Source organism: Hyaena hyaena, unplaced genomic scaffold, assembly GCF_003009895.1.
Source record: "Hyaena hyaena isolate Hyena2069 unplaced genomic scaffold, ASM300989v1 scaffold_658, whole genome shotgun sequence".
Taxonomy (NCBI): domain Eukaryota; kingdom Metazoa; phylum Chordata; class Mammalia; order Carnivora; family Hyaenidae; genus Hyaena; species Hyaena hyaena.
The window spans coordinates 645,891-660,462 of NW_024081288.1; the positions used below are offsets into that span (position 1 = coordinate 645,891).

Here is a 14,572-nt window from a genome sequence, read left to right on the forward strand (position 1 = left end):
TCCTAACTCCCTGCCGTGTTGATTTTGAGAGGTAGTATAGTGTTAGCGCAAGTCCTGGGACCGCTCTACTGCTGCTCCCCGTCCGTGAAGAGGAAAGTTACTGTGACCGGCTGGCCGGGGCTTGGTCAACATGGCTTACGGCCTTGGGGCTGATCCCTTCCCCCCTGGTTCAGAGCCCCGAGACCCTGGGACAAGTCCTTACCATCATGGTTCCCAGTGCCAGGAATGCTCTGTGGTGGCCTGGTTGAACTTCCCGGCTGCACAGGGGCCTAAACAACTCCGTTGGACTGAGGGATGCCCGCGACCGAGCAGGCTTTGCGGTTGTCATGAAAATACTTGGCTTAGAACATCTGTGGAGGAAGAGCCCCTTTCCCACTCCACCCTGCTCTCCTTTGGGCCCGGTCGGCTCGTCAGGAGGCCTCCCACCTTAGAGAAGAGGGCCGCCTGTGGGTTGTTGGTTAGTTAGAGCAGGCTCACCGCAGGCCCTGCCAGGACCGCAAAGTTCCCCACGCTCCTCCTTGGCTCGTGGCTGAGCGCTCTAGACGATTGAAGGCACCGGTCACACGGCCTCTGGTGCATGAGGGTGCCACTCCTGCCTCTCGCTCACCCAGCCGGAAGCCCAACTTCGCTCTCCCACTTAGAGACAGACCCCTCCCTCAGGCCTCCACTCGACCCTGGGCACCGGGAATAGCACACCCTATCCCGGAACCTGGCCTGACGCTCCTCACGGCGTGTCCCGACATCTGCCTCCTGGGCCAGCTCCAGACCCCAGGCGCAGTGTGTGCCCTTGTCCACCCCGTCTCGTGACTCTTGGCCTGCTCCGCTGGGCTGACGTCATCCTTCCATACTTTTAATCTCCCTCCAGGACATTAGGGACTGAGTGCTTTACCTGTGGCATCCATCTAATGGTGATGCTACCTGTTTAGGTCAGGCAGAGAGGTTTTCTCGCCAGGGATCCTTTTTCCATTATTGCTGCTCAAGGGCACATCAAACGCCATACCTCCTGCCCAGTGTTGCTGCCACGTTACAGCAGCCCAGACTCCAGCGCGAGCTTCCTCTGCCCCCTTTCTCCACGATCCTGGCTCTGTTCGCTGTCTCCCCCATTGTAGCTCCTGAGTCGCCAGACACTTCTGCCCCTTTCTTCACCACGCCAGCTCCCAGATCCCCTTGCTACCTTAATTAGCCCCTGCAGCACTTCTTCATCAAGAACCCATGAGTCCTGGTTGCACCTCATTTGCCCGTATGCCATTTTACTCCGGTCATGTGTGTCTACCTTCATAACACCACCGAGACAGAAGACCAGGGTCCAGTGGGCAGGGTTTGAGCCCCCCACACCCAGCAGGCACCACTGAAAGGGTGGGGGTACACGGTGGTCTCTTCTCTCAGCCTAGAGCTGTTCTCCATCAAACATTTGCCCCATTTGCTGAGTGCTTACTGTGTGCCAGGCACTATTGCAGGCATCGGGAGACAGCGATGGACCAAAAAGTCCCTATCTTGGGGCACCTGGGTGGCTTCGTTGAGCGACCAACTCTTGGCTTTGGTTCAGGTCATGATCTCCCTGTCTGTGAGTTCAAGCCCCACATCGGGCTCTGTGCTGACAGTGTGGTGCCTGCTTGGGATTTTTCTCTCTTACTCTCTACCTCTTCTGCTCACTCGCTCTCTCTGTCAAACTAAAGTTAAAAAAAAAATTCTTGGAGGGGGGGCGATATGTGCATGGTGGGGGAGGGGCTTCTGTTTTGCTAGGGTGAGACCCAGAATAGACCAACACAAGTAAATTATAAGAGGTTGACCGGTGCCATTAAAAAGGTCTGTCCAGGGGCGCCTGGGTGGCTTAGTCGGTTAAGCGTCCAACTTTCGCTTAGATCATGATCTCGCGTTTCGTGGGTTCCCCGCGTCGGGCTCTGTGCTGACTGCCAGCTCAGAGCCTGGAGCCTGTTTCAGAGTCTGTGACTCCCTCTCTCTCTGACCCTCCCCTGCTCACGCTGTCTCTCTCTCTCTCTCTCTCTCTCCTAGAAATAAATAAAACATTAAAAATAAATTTTTTTTTAAAAAAAAGGTCTGTCCAGGTCTGGGGGTCTAAAAGGATGGGAGTGCAGGTAGGCATTTTTAAACAGGGTAGTCAGGGAAGGCCTCATGAAGGTGACATTGAAGCAAGGACTTGTAAGAAATGAAGGGATGAAACGTGGCTATCTAGAAGAATGTTCCAGGCAAAGGGAACAGCAAGTGCAAAGTCCCGGAGGCTGGATTATGGCTGCCTGCTTAATTTAGAAACAGCTAGAAGGAAAGGAATACGTCTGGAGTAGAGTGCGAGGAAGAAGGGTAGGAGATGAGGATGAGGTCAAGGAAGTGATGGACCGGGCCATCTAGCCCGAGATGCACTTTTGTCTCTGTCAAGTATTTCCACTCCCATCATGCCCTGTTAAGTTCTCACTAGTATGAACTTTACTGAAAGCTCTAACTAGTGTGACCAAGGCTGCCATAAAAAGAAGCCCAGAAGGGGCGGCGAAGCTGGCTTTGGATTGGAGTGCAGTGTAAAGATGTCCCAGAAAGGTCTGCCAAAAGCTGCCGCCATTTGAGCTGGGCGAGGTTGATAGCGTAGGAGTTTTCCAGGCATAGAGGAATCGAGGGATTAGTTTTGTTGGCAGTGCTTGACACACAACAGACGCCCAATAAATAAAACAGAAAACCGCAGACCTGGGGAGAGTCACGGGCGGGGCTCTGGCAGGCAGGAGGTAGTTAGAGGTGGCAAGAAAGAAAACCCAATTCAGGGCGCATACGCAAATGCTCGCGTGAGGCGGCAAAGAAATCTTCCGACCCAAAGCCCCAAGCATGCGCAGTAATGCACCCTTCCTCTATAGGTCCGCCTTTCTTTTCTCAGCCTAAGCTCCACCCCCGTGAGTCTTGCTGGGGGAGATGGGAGGGGTTATAGGCGGGACGAAAGGCGATTGAACTTTCTTTTGACCAATCACCTCGCGGAATACTCGGCCTATCGTGAAAGAGAAACTCGGAACAAAAACAAGTGCCCGCCCCTGCACTGAGAACCAATGAACACCGGGCAGAGGCGTGGTAGGAGAATGGTGAAATCACGCCGCTTCATTCTTGCTCAGCCTCACCCCAGGGGGCAAATCTGATTGGTTCGGCGACAACCTCAAAGGGCGGGGCCGCACACGTTCACAGTAGGAATGGGCTAGCGGAGGGAGCGGTGGCGGGGGGAGGGGGGGAAGCGCATCTGGGCGGGGCTAGTCTGTGTCCTATCTAAGATGGTAAAAGGCCAATGATTCTCCAGGCCGCCTCTCCCAGAAAAGTCATCTTCTCGCGAGCATTTAACATTTCCTGCCTGCTGAGGCACCTCAAGGGACTCAGACTTACGGCCTCATCTGTCTTTTTCTTCCTTGCAAAAGTCCCGTTTGCCACCATGGGGATGTACCAAGTGAGACCAAGTAGGGGGACCGCGTGGTGACCGGCACGCTGGTTACTGAGTGCTGCCCACTTTGGCGCTAGCAAACTTCTAGCAAGATCGGAACTGAGTACTAACCAACCTCTACACGTCCCCCTGGCGCCGTTCCAGGGCTGGCGCCCCATTCCCCGGTGGGCGCGCAATGGCTGCGCCCCCTCCGGCTGCGGACGGGTCTTTTGGTACAGGCAGTCGGAGGTGAGTCCCCTCCTTCCCACTTCAGCCTTTGCTGCGCGTGCGTGCGCATGCGCGGAGCGCGGCGCGCGCGGCGGTTGGGCCATTGGGCGTTCGGCCCTGGGATCTGCCGCGTCTCCGCAAGCAGTCGGCTCTGAGCCGCGAGCCGCCGTGAGCTCTCGGATTCGAGCCGGCACCAGCGAGCCCGGGGGCATCGCCCGCAGCGGCCAAGCTCATGGCCGGCTGAGCGGGACGCCGCCTCCGCCTCAGCCACCGCCGCCGCCGCCGCCGCCTCCTCCTCCTCAGCCGGCGGCGGCCCGGGCCCAGCAGCCATGGCCGAAGACTACTGGGACGGGCGCCTGCGGCGAACAGGAGGAGAAGGAGGTCGCGCGGCCTCAGCCCGGGCCGCCGCCCCAGGCGCCGCCGCGCCGGCCCCGCGGCGCTGAGGTTGCTCGCGCGCCCCCGCCGGTGAGCGCGTTTCCGAGACGCGGGGTGGGGGTTGCCCTTTTCCTGCAGAACAAGCCCAGACCCCGGGCGGTGCCTTGGGGTCTGGGCTGCACCGCTGGCATGTGCCCCCCTCCCCCAGCGAAGTTCCCAGAGTGCACCGGGGCGGGGGGGGTCATTCGGGGCCTCCCTGACCTTGGCCCCGCCCTGGGCCCGGTCTGGGAGCTGGGGATGGGCAGTCCTGTGGGTGCTAATGGGGAGCAGGGTGATCAAGGGACCAGAGGGTGTGGAAATGGGTGGCGACAGGCTCCAGGTTTGCTAATGAACCATGGAGGGGTCGGAGCATGTGATAATAAAGCTTACCGCTGTGCAGGGCTTGAGGCCCAGCGTGTGCTACTGGGGGGGGGGGGGTGGGTGTGTGTGTGTGCGCGCTGTAGGCATGGTGGGGGGGGGGGGTGTGCGCGCGTGTGTGTGAAGGACCCCGAGGGTGTGTAATAGGGGAGAGCGTGTCAGAGGAATGCTGAGGTATGCAAACGGGGTTGCGGGTGTGGAGTTCCGTGTGTGAATGGGGGATAGGGTGGTAGAGATAGGAGGTGTGCTAATACGATCCGGACTCTGAAGTCCTGGGTGTGGTAACGAGCGTCAGGGTGGTGGTAATTCTGTGTATTTGTCCACGAGGCACTGCGGCATGTGAGGGTCCAGAGAGCGCTCATGGAGGTCAGGGTAGTGGAAGAAGTCCAGTGTTGAGAGCGCGCTGATGGGAATGGTAGCTGTAGAGGGTACATGCATGTGGTAATAGAGGTCTGGGTAGTATGAGGCCCAGTATATGCTAATGGGGGCAGAGTGGGGGAAGGCTGTGCCACTGGGTGTCAGAAGTTGTGGATATGTGTGGAGTGGGAGAGCACGATGGGGAGGGAAGTGCCTTAGCACTGTTAAGAGGTCCAGTATATTAAGGATCAAGATGGTGTGAGATCAGTGTGTGTGTGTGTCCGTGAAGACAGGGGATGTGAGACTCCCGGAGGCGCTCAGGGACAGCTATATAAGAAATTCCAGTGACCATTGATAGGGGCTTGGAGGTGCTTAAAACGTATGCCACTGGGGGAAGAGTCGGGGCAGTATGAGGTCTGGAAAATGCTAGTGAGCATCAAAACCTTGTGAGGACAGTGTGTGCTTGTGTCCACAGGGGACTGGGGCGTGTGGAGGGCCCCGGGGGTGCAATGAGGCGTATCAGGGCTGCGAAGGGATTCAAGTGTGAACCAGCAGGCATTATAGCTGTGCAGAAGTTTTAGCAAAGAGAAATAAAGGAGTAGGAATATGCGACGGTCTAGGTGTGCTTAAGTGGATTAGAACCACGTAGGGCTCAAGCGTGTCCTGACGGGGCTCCAGGCTGAACGAAGACCTGGGTGCACTAATGCGGGTCAGGCCGGAATAGAACAGTGTGGGTTTGGGTGTCCCTGGGGAACGCGGCTGAGTGAGTGAGGCTTTAGGGTGTGCTAATGGGGAGGCCCTGTGTGAGGCCCAGTGTTGCTAACAGAGGTCAGGGTGAAGTGCAGGTCCAGCTTGTGCTGATGGGAGCTGGTGGGCACAGGGTAGTGGGAGGACCGGAATGTGTGTTTAATGACGGCTCTGGCTGTGGAGGGGCCTGAGAGTGGGCAAAAACAGGTCAGGGATTGGCAAGCTTCACTTTGTGTTAATGAGATTCAGGGCAGTGTGAAGGTCCGGTGAGTGCTAATGTGGGTCAGCTGTAGACGGTCCCAAGTGCATGTTAATAGGGGTCAGAAGCATGCATGGGGAACAGTGTGCTAATGGGGGTGAGTGCTTTGGAGACGCTAACAGGCAGCTGGACCTAGGAGGCGCCCAAGAACGTGGCAGTGGGAGTTAACTTAGAGGGGCCCGAGCGTAAGCTGAGAGTTCTGTGCCCTGTTGGGGCTTCGCATGCTGATGGGGGTTAGAAATACAGGGGGAATTGCAGGGGCTGATAGTTAAAATGCTGAGAGGCCTTCTTGAGGGTCCAGTGTGTGCTTATGGGGGTCCGAACCGGATGAGGATGGTTAGTAGAGTGTGATGACTGTGTCCTCAGTGATCACTGTGGCGTGAGCTGATGAGTGTCCTTGGGTGTGAGAGTATTCTGAGGATGGGTGTGTGACCACGGGGGTCAGGAAGGACACAATTCCCTGTTTTGAGAGTGGGGTTATGTATCTAGTTCCTTGTTCCCTCCTTCACTATTCTGGAATCTAAAAAGCTCAGAAAATGGAAATAATAATCTTTAAAAGTTTTACTTATATTAATGTTCAAGTGTCTCTGTTTACAAAGGTCTGCCCAGAGCACCCCTGATGGGAATATTGCATGATAACACAGATTTTGTATCCTGTCTTCCTCAAATCCCCAAAAAACTGAACTCTGGAACATGTCCAGCCCTTGGAGTTTGCAGTTGGAGGTCATGGACCCATGGCTCCTTCTGGCTCCCTCTTCATCTTCCTTCCAGCCCTGCTTACCCCTGTCCCCAGGTCCCCCATTTCCTGCCACAACAGGCAAAGTGACTGGGTATTCGTGCCGTGGATGCAAGGCTGCCTTTGGGGGCTGGCCATGCTGCTGCTTCAGTTTCAGGCCCAGTCTTTGGCCTACTGGATCAGGAGTTTTGTTGTTATCCTGGGTTCTCTGAATGGACCTCATCCTCTTTCCTGGGGTCTTTCTGCTAGACTGGTCCCTCTTCCCCTCCTGAGGCGGGTGGTGAGGTCAGGCAGGCGGAAGTAGGGTATAGGGACCACTGGGATAAGCACCTGATTTCAAGGTCACAGATGACCCACTTCTCTCCTCGAATCCAGCCCCAGCCCCAGCCTCCCACCCCCTATCTAGCTCCACTTCCCTTGGGCCCAGGGCCATCTTGGGCCCCGCTGTGAGTCCAGATGGTTCCTGGGCCGGGTCTTTCCCCCACCTTGCTGGCCTAGAGCCCAGGAGGAAGCAGAAGAAGGCCAGCCTAAGCGTTTTGGTGGCCCTGTTCCCTCCAGCAGCCCCATCTAGGTCATCTTGACGATGCCAGCGTCCCTGGGCCACCTTTTCTGGGGTTACCCACGAGTAACAGAGACTTACCTGCCCATCCTGGGAGAGACTGGTCTTAGGCCCCTCAGCCCCCGATTCGTTAATATCTGCCATAAGCACTTTTTGAGCATCTACTCTGTGTCAGTCACAGTTCCAGGTCCTCGGATCTAGCCGTGACCTAAACAGAAATCTACCCTGGCGGAGCTGATCTTCTAGTTATGGCGGTGAGGAAACAGACTGTTAAGAATAAAGAAACCAGGGGCGCCTGGGTGGCTCAGTCGGTTGGGCGTCCGACTTCGTCTCAGGTCATGATCTCGCAGTCCGTGAGTTTGAGCCCTGCATTGGTCTCTGTGCTGACGGCTCAGAGCCTGGAGCCTGCTTCGGAGTCTGTGACTCCCTCTCTCTGCCCCTCCCCTGCTCACGCTGTGTCTCTCTCTCTCTCTCTGCCTCTCTCTGTCTCAAAAAATAGATAAGTGTTTAAAAAATAAAAAAAAAAAAAAAAAAAAAGAATAAAGAAACCAGTAAGTAGATGGTGTCATTTCTCAGGAGGTGATAAGTGCTGGGGGGGGGGGGTGATTTGACAAAGTGAGGGAGCTCGGAATGGTTGAGATTTTAAGTAGGGTTATTTGTGGAGGGTTATTCGTGAAAAGTACTATTTGAGCAGTGGTCTGAAGAGGGTGAGGGAGTGACCTATTTTGAAGGGTTTTCTAGGTACCGGGAACAGCCGGTGCAAGGGCCCTGAGGTGGGACTGCTGGGTGTGGTTGCAGAACAGCAACTAGCAATGAATGAAGGGGAGGGGAGGCCAGAGAGATAATAGGGGCAAATAGGGTAAGACTTTGTGGGCCACCCTTGAGGACTGGGACATTTATTCAGGGTGATAATGGAGGTGTGCACTCTCAACTAGAGAAATGAGACCTGGCTTGTAAAAGTCTGGGTGGGACCCATTGGCTCCCAACCTCATTGAACCTTTCTAGCAGTCCTCAGGACAGCTGGTGTGCATTGAGCCCCCCCCCCCCAACAACCCTACCAAGTGGTTGGGTCTTGGTAGGACTCCCTTCTCTGCACCCCTCACTTGGGGAGACCAGTGGGGTAGTCCTCCAGTCACCGTGACGATGGTTGCTGGGCACGCCGGGAAGGTCCTTGTGGCTGTGGGGAGCATTCTGCCTTGGCAGTTGGGGGTAATGTGGGGCTGGTGCCGGCGGAATATGCCATTCTACGGGCGAGCCCGAGGCCGGATAAGTGGCCCCGCGGTCCTGGGCAAGTCCTTCACCCCATCTACAGATGGGTCCATCACCGCCGCTGCACCTGAAAACAACTGCTGTGGAGGCCTCTGCTCCCACAGCGAGGCTGCCCCCATAGAGGCCAATACTTCACCAGTTGGGCCCTTGCCCTCAGCCAGCCACCCAGGCCTTAACACCCAGGTGTGCCACTTAGGAGCAGGGTCCCCAGGGGCTGGCTGTAAGCGGGCAAGCACTGACAGAGGTCCGGATCTGTGCCAGGTTTCTGGGAGTCCTGCGTGGTTCCGGGGCTCCACAGTGGTTGGGTGGGCACTGGTGCAAGTGCACGTCAGTGTACCTCACTAAGTTGTCATGGGCTTTAGGGGGCCCATGGTGGTCAGGCAAGTGCTGATGTGGGACCCATTGCTATCTATGCCCCCTGCTCAGGTCGCCATGGATCGGATGAAGAAGATCAAGCGGCAGCTGTCGATGACACTCCGAGGGGGCCGAGGTGTGGACAAGACCAATGGTGCCCCTGAGCAGATAGGCCTGGATGAGAGTGGGGGTGGCGGCGGCAATGACCTTGGAGAAGTACCCACTCGTGCTGCTCCTGGGGAACCTCGCTCTGGAAGGGGCCCGCTCAGCTCTGCACCAGGTAGGTCGACTGAGCACTTCTGCCCCCAGACTGGTCCCCAGGTGCTGCCTCCCAGCCGAGTTCCCTTTAGACTTGTGTTATTTCCATTTTCCGTTCTCCCAGTTTCTCCCCCTTCCCTGCCGTCTTCTCCTCCACACCCCCTCTCTCTGTATCTGTGCCCCTTTCCTTGGCTTTGTGCCCAGGCGTTGGGGAGGAAGAGTGCCCTGCCTGCTGCAGCTGCCCCCAACCTTCCCTTTGCCCTTCTGCGCTCTGCTATGGCCCCCTCAGGCCTCCTGGGGCCTGCCTACCCTGGGTCTGCCTTCTCAGGGCCTTTGGCTACTGTGCCTGCCTCCTGGCCCTGGGCCAGCCCCAGTCTCGGCTCACCCCTGGAACGGGGTGCTCCGCTAGGTGACTATTGCCTCCCCCACCCCTATTCAACCTGTCCTGACCTGTGTGAACCTCCCTGGGCCTTGCCACCCTCTCCCTGAGGGACTCTAGGCTGCTCTGGGGGGTTGTGTGAACGTGTGTGATGAGGGACTGTGTTACATTGAGGAGGGGGTGTCCTGGGGCCCCAGACCTCAACTGGTCTGCCCTCCCCCTGTCCTCACTACCAGAAATTGTACACGAGGACTTGAAGATGGGGTCTGATGGGGAAAGTGACCAGGCTTCAGCCACGTCCTCGGATGAGGTGCAGTCGCCAGTGAGGGTGCGCATGCGCAACCATCCCCCACGCAAGATCTCCACTGAGGTGCTTAACCCCCTGTCTGGCTGGTGGTGGGGCTAGAAAAGAGGGTTAAACGTGGGGAGGTGGAGCTCATGGTCCTGTTTCTCCCCCATCTTGCCTGTTAGGACATCAACAAGCGCCTGTCACTGCCAGCCGACATCCGGCTGCCTGAGGGCTACCTTGAGAAGCTGACCCTCAATAGCCCCATCTTCGACAAGCCCCTCAGCCGCCGCCTCCGCCGTGTCAGCCTGGTGAGTGTCTTCTGTTCCTGTCCTCTCCTCCTCTCGCTGCCCAGCCGCCTCTGTCCCCTCCCGTGGGCCGCCTTCAACCTGCCCCTTTACCCCACAGTCTGAGATTGGCTTTGGAAAACTGGAGACCTACATCAAGCTAGACAAGCTGGGCGAGGTGAGAGACCATCGTGAGGCCCGTGGTGGGGATGGGGGTCCCTGAGAGCTTCCTGCAGCCTCCTCTCCTGTCACTCTTCCTCACACATCAGGGTACCTATGCCACCGTGTACAAAGGCAAAAGCAAGCTCACAGACAACCTTGTGGCCCTCAAGGAGATCAGACTGGAACACGAAGAGGGGGCACCCTGCACCGCCATCCGGGAAGGTACAGACCCACAGGAAGGCTGTCCCAGGCTTCCTGGGTTCTCCAGGTGACACATATGCACACACCCTGTAGTAAGAACGGAGACTGGGGGGGTTGGGAGGCACCCTCCGGACACACTGGGCTTCGTGCGAAAGTGCCCATCCTGCACACGTCTAGATGGTAATCAAGGTAACCAGGCGTCTGTTGCCGTGTGGAGAAGAGACCAAGAATTAGAGAGCAGGTTGCTTGCTTTGGGTCTGAGAGCACCTGTGAAAGTGCTCACCAGTTTACTGGACACAACAAGGTCTAGTCAGAATACCACAGGGAATGAGTTTGAATTGCGTAGAAGTTACATGTGCAGAGTGAATTTCACACGAAGCTGCAGGCCTCTGTACCCAGGGTTGAGGCAAAGCCCCTTTCCAGGAAGCAGAAACAGGTTGTGAAGATCTAACATCACGTAAGCCTGGGGCGGCAGTCCCCGCTTCTCGCTCCCTGCTGAGCGTTAACTTTTCACATCTGGAACATGGAGCCACACCTTCCTGGCATTGGGTGGGATAGAGCCAGTGGCCGTGAGCCCCCACCTCAGGCTGCACGGGGAAAGAAGGAAACCCTGGGCTCATCCCTGCCTGGTCCTCCTCGCCTCTATCCTGCGGGTGGGGCCCTGACCCTTCCCCCATCTCACCCCCATGCTCCCTGCAGTGTCCCTGCTCAAGGACCTCAAACATGCCAACATCGTCACGCTACATGACATTATCCACACGGAGAAGTCCCTCACCCTTGTCTTTGAGTACCTGGTAAGGTTGGGCGGCAGTGGGGGTAGGGGTGGGGGGTGGGGAGATGGCCAGGAGCCACAGGATGTGGCCCTCTCTCCTCCATCTCCTCTTCTGTTCTCAGGACAAGGACCTGAAGCAGTACCTGGATGACTGTGGGAACGTCATCAACATGCACAACGTGAAAGTGGGTGTGGGGCAGGAAGCAGGGGCACGCGGGGGCCCCCACGCACCCACTCCACCCCACAAATCTCCCTGAAACAGACTTTCCCCGTTTGGCTTTTTTGCTGGGAGCCCTTGGAGGGCATTGGGACCCTTACCTCTTTTGTGAGATAAAGCTCTGGGCTCAGTGTCTGTGTTTGGGAGGGGGAAACAGTGTCTGCTGGGGGTCAGGCTACTGGATGCTCTTTGACCTCTGCCTGCCCTTCCTGGGTCCCCAGCTGTTCCTGTTCCAGCTGCTTCGTGGCCTGGCCTACTGCCACCGGCAGAAGGTGCTACACCGAGACCTCAAGCCCCAAAACCTGCTCATCAACGAGAGAGGAGAGCTCAAGCTGGCCGACTTTGGTACCTTGGCCTCCCCCTTCCTCCCAGTGATCCCCCAGCCTTACCCTCCCGGACTCCCCCTTCCCCGTGACCACCTAATCTCCGTCCCCTTCAGCTTCTCAGGCTTTGCTTAGGACATCCCAGCCCCAGCTGCACTGTCCCCCACACTGTCCGGGGCCGCCTCGATTCCAGCTGCCCCTTCTCTCAACCTACCAGGTCTGGCCCGGGCCAAGTCGATTCCAACGAAGACCTACTCCAATGAGGTGGTGACACTGTGGTACCGGCCCCCTGACATCCTGCTTGGGTCCACGGACTACTCTACCCAAATTGACATGTGGTGAGGACAGGTGGAAGTGTGGCAGGAGCCATGTGGTGAAGTGGGCGGCTTGGTCACAGTGGCCAGCCAGCAGACTGCCTCCCTCTTCACTGTGCCCTCCCTGCCTAGGGGTGTGGGCTGCATCTTCTATGAGATGGCCACGGGCCGGCCCCTCTTCCCAGGCTCCACTGTGGAGGAACAGCTGCATTTCATCTTCCGCATCTTAGGTGAGGAGAGCGAGCCCTAGGAGCTGTGGGGACACTTAGGGATGTCCTGTGGATGCTTAGGGTAATTCTTCCCCACCAGGAACCCCAACTGAGGAGACGTGGCCAGGCATTCTGTCCAACGAAGAATTTAAGACATACAACTACCCCAAGTATCGAGCCGAGGCCCTTTTGAGCCATGCACCCCGGTGAGGCTGGTGGGTGGGAGGGGGGGGGGGTGGTTAGGGGCCGGAGTGCCCAAACTCAGCTTAAAGCAGATCCTCTTGTCCTTGTGGTAGACTTGACAGCGACGGGGCTGACCTCCTCACCAAGCTGCTGCAGGTGAGACCACCCTTCTGGGCCAGTCTTGGGGGCTAGGGGATTCTAGGTGTGGGGAGACAGCTTCGGGGGTAGGGTCTGGGATGGGGCGAAAGAGAGGCCTGCTTGTTGAAGGGGTCAATACATTGCCCCCGCCCCCCCCTCCCACTCAGTTTGAAGGTCGCAATCGGATCTCCGCAGAGGATGCCATGAAACATCCATTCTTCCTCAGTCTGGGGGAGCGGATCCACAAACTTCCTGACAGTGAGTGGAACCGGCAGGGGACTGTGGGGGACAGGACGCTGGCCAGGGCACACCCTTGTTCCCACGTACGATGTGTTATGTGTATTATAAAAGCCACTTAGTTTTTAGTTTCTTTTTACCTTTCATGAGAATTTTCAAACGTACATAAAAATAGACGTAACCTCACTTTCCTTTTTTTTTTTTTAAAGTAAACGTTTCCTTGTAAAATATATACTGAGAAATGCATAGATCATGAGTATACAGCACAGTGAATTTTTACAGACTAACCTCACCCGCGTAACTGGCATACAGGGTGGTGAATAAGATGGGAAGCTCCCCCGAAGCCCCCTCTTTTTTCCTTCAGTTATTCCCAGCCCCTTCCCAAGGGTTACCACTAGTTTGGCTTCTCACAGCATAGGTAAGTTCTCCCCATCCTTGTACTGTACAGAAGCAGAATCACATGGGGTGTTCTCCTTTTATACCTGATTTTAAAAAAAAACCTTTTTCATATGAACACTTTAAAATTACATATATTTAGGAGCGCCTGGCTGGCTCGGTCGGTGGAGTATGGGACTCTTGGATCTCAGGGTTGTGAGTTTGAGTAAATAATAAATAGCGGCACCTAGGTGGCTCAGGGATTCTCTTTCCCTCTCTCTCTGCCCCTTCTCCACTTGCCCGCGCACTCTGTCAAAACTTTTACAAGTATATTTTTTATAACTGTTTATTAATAGATGAACAAATAATTTATATTAGACTAAACAGTGAGTCCCCAAGCACTCTAGCAGGTCATCAACTCGTGGCCCATCTGGTTTTGGGTTTTTTTTGTTGTCGTTGTTTTTAATGCTTATTTAATTTTCAAAGAGAGCACGCAGGCTGGGCAGGGGCAGAGAGAGAGGGGACAGAGGATCCCAAGCAGGCTCTGCGCTGACAGCAGCGAGCCTGATGTGGGGCTTGAACTCATGAACCGCGAGATCATGACCTGAACCGATGTCGGTCACTCAGCTGACTGAGCCACCCAGGCCAGTCTGGTTTTATCTACATTCACTCTGATTGCTTTTCAAATCCTTGATAGATCATTCACCTATAAATTTCAGCCTGTATCTTTAAGATGTTGTTTAATAACTGTCATTATCCCACCTTTAAGAAATTGGCCCACTTCCTATATCTCCCCACTGGATTAATCTAAATCCAATCTCAAATACCATCCATCACCTAGACTCAACAGATGGTAATTGCAATACCGTTATCACACTTGACAGACTTACCGATTTCTTGGTGTCGTGTAATAGTCCATATTCCGTTTTCTCTAGCTGTAGCTGGTTTGTGTGTAAGGATTATATGACAGGTGAAAGTCAAACCTCTCAAAACAAAGACCGCTTTTTGTAATTCCCCCAATGGGGCCATGTGGGAGGTGGTCCTGGATGGCCCCGTGGGTCACTTCCCATTGTCTGTCCTCCACCCACAGCTACTTCCATATTTGCACTAAAGGAGATCCAGCTACAAAAGGAGGCCAGCCTTCGGTCTTCATCAATGCCTGACTCAGGTAGGCGTGGCCCTCGCCCTCTTCCCCGCCCTGGCCACCTACCTGCTTCCCCACCAACAGCCATCCGCTCTGCTTTCCCCTGCAGGCAGGCCAGCTTTCCGCGTGGTGGACACGGAGTTCTAAGCTGAGTGCTAAGCCACAGACCGAGGCCCCAGCAGGCAGCAGCTGGAGGGATGCCACTCCCCCTCACAGGGCAGCCCCCAACTGTATCCTCCTTGCTTGCTGCCTGCCTACCTGCCTGACTCACACTCGCCTGCCCACATGTCCCCTTGCTGCCTGTCCAAACACCCGACCATTGGCCTGTCAGCCCACCCATTGGCCTGTCTGCTGGGTGCTAACAAAGCTCTCATCGCTCCTTC

The 14,572-nt window shown here is 56.0% G+C and overlaps 1 protein-coding gene across 4 annotated transcripts; it reads left to right on the top strand.

The window, feature by feature from the left end:
* The first annotated feature begins 3,489 nt into the window (after positions 1-3,489).
* Positions 3,490-14,572, top strand: CDK16 (cyclin dependent kinase 16). Of its 4 annotated transcripts, XM_039216776.1 has the most exons (17): positions 4,076-4,096; positions 7,257-7,335; positions 8,777-8,984; positions 9,578-9,711; positions 9,813-9,938; positions 10,036-10,092; positions 10,184-10,298; positions 10,977-11,071; positions 11,172-11,234; positions 11,488-11,611; positions 11,807-11,927; positions 12,036-12,133; positions 12,213-12,318; positions 12,409-12,451; positions 12,601-12,691; positions 14,136-14,213; positions 14,299-14,572. In XM_039216776.1, exons 2-17 carry the CDS (start codon positions 7,330-7,332, stop codon positions 14,334-14,336), a joined length of 1,503 nt encoding a protein of 500 aa, XP_039072707.1. In that variant the 5' UTR covers positions 4,076-4,096; positions 7,257-7,329; the 3' UTR covers positions 14,337-14,572. The 4 variants fall into 4 exon arrangements, with proteins under 4 accessions (XP_039072709.1, XP_039072708.1, XP_039072707.1 ...); XM_039216778.1 differs by lacking the exons at positions 4,076-4,096; positions 7,257-7,335 and adding an exon at positions 3,490-3,652; XM_039216777.1 differs by lacking the exon at positions 7,257-7,335 and having other exon boundaries at positions 3,711-4,096.

Coding starts and splice junctions, on each gene's coding strand:
- CDK16 (XM_039216775.1), top strand. CDS start 8,294: ATGTGGGGCTGGTGCCGGCGGAATATGCCATTCTACGGGCGAGCCCGA. Junction 9,712..9,812: donor CACGCAAGATCTCCACTGAG/GTGCTTAACCCC, acceptor CTTGCCTGTTAG/GACATCAACAAGCGCCTGTC. Junction 12,319..12,408: donor CTTTTGAGCCATGCACCCCG/GTGAGGCTGGTG, acceptor TCCTTGTGGTAG/ACTTGACAGCGACGGGGCTG.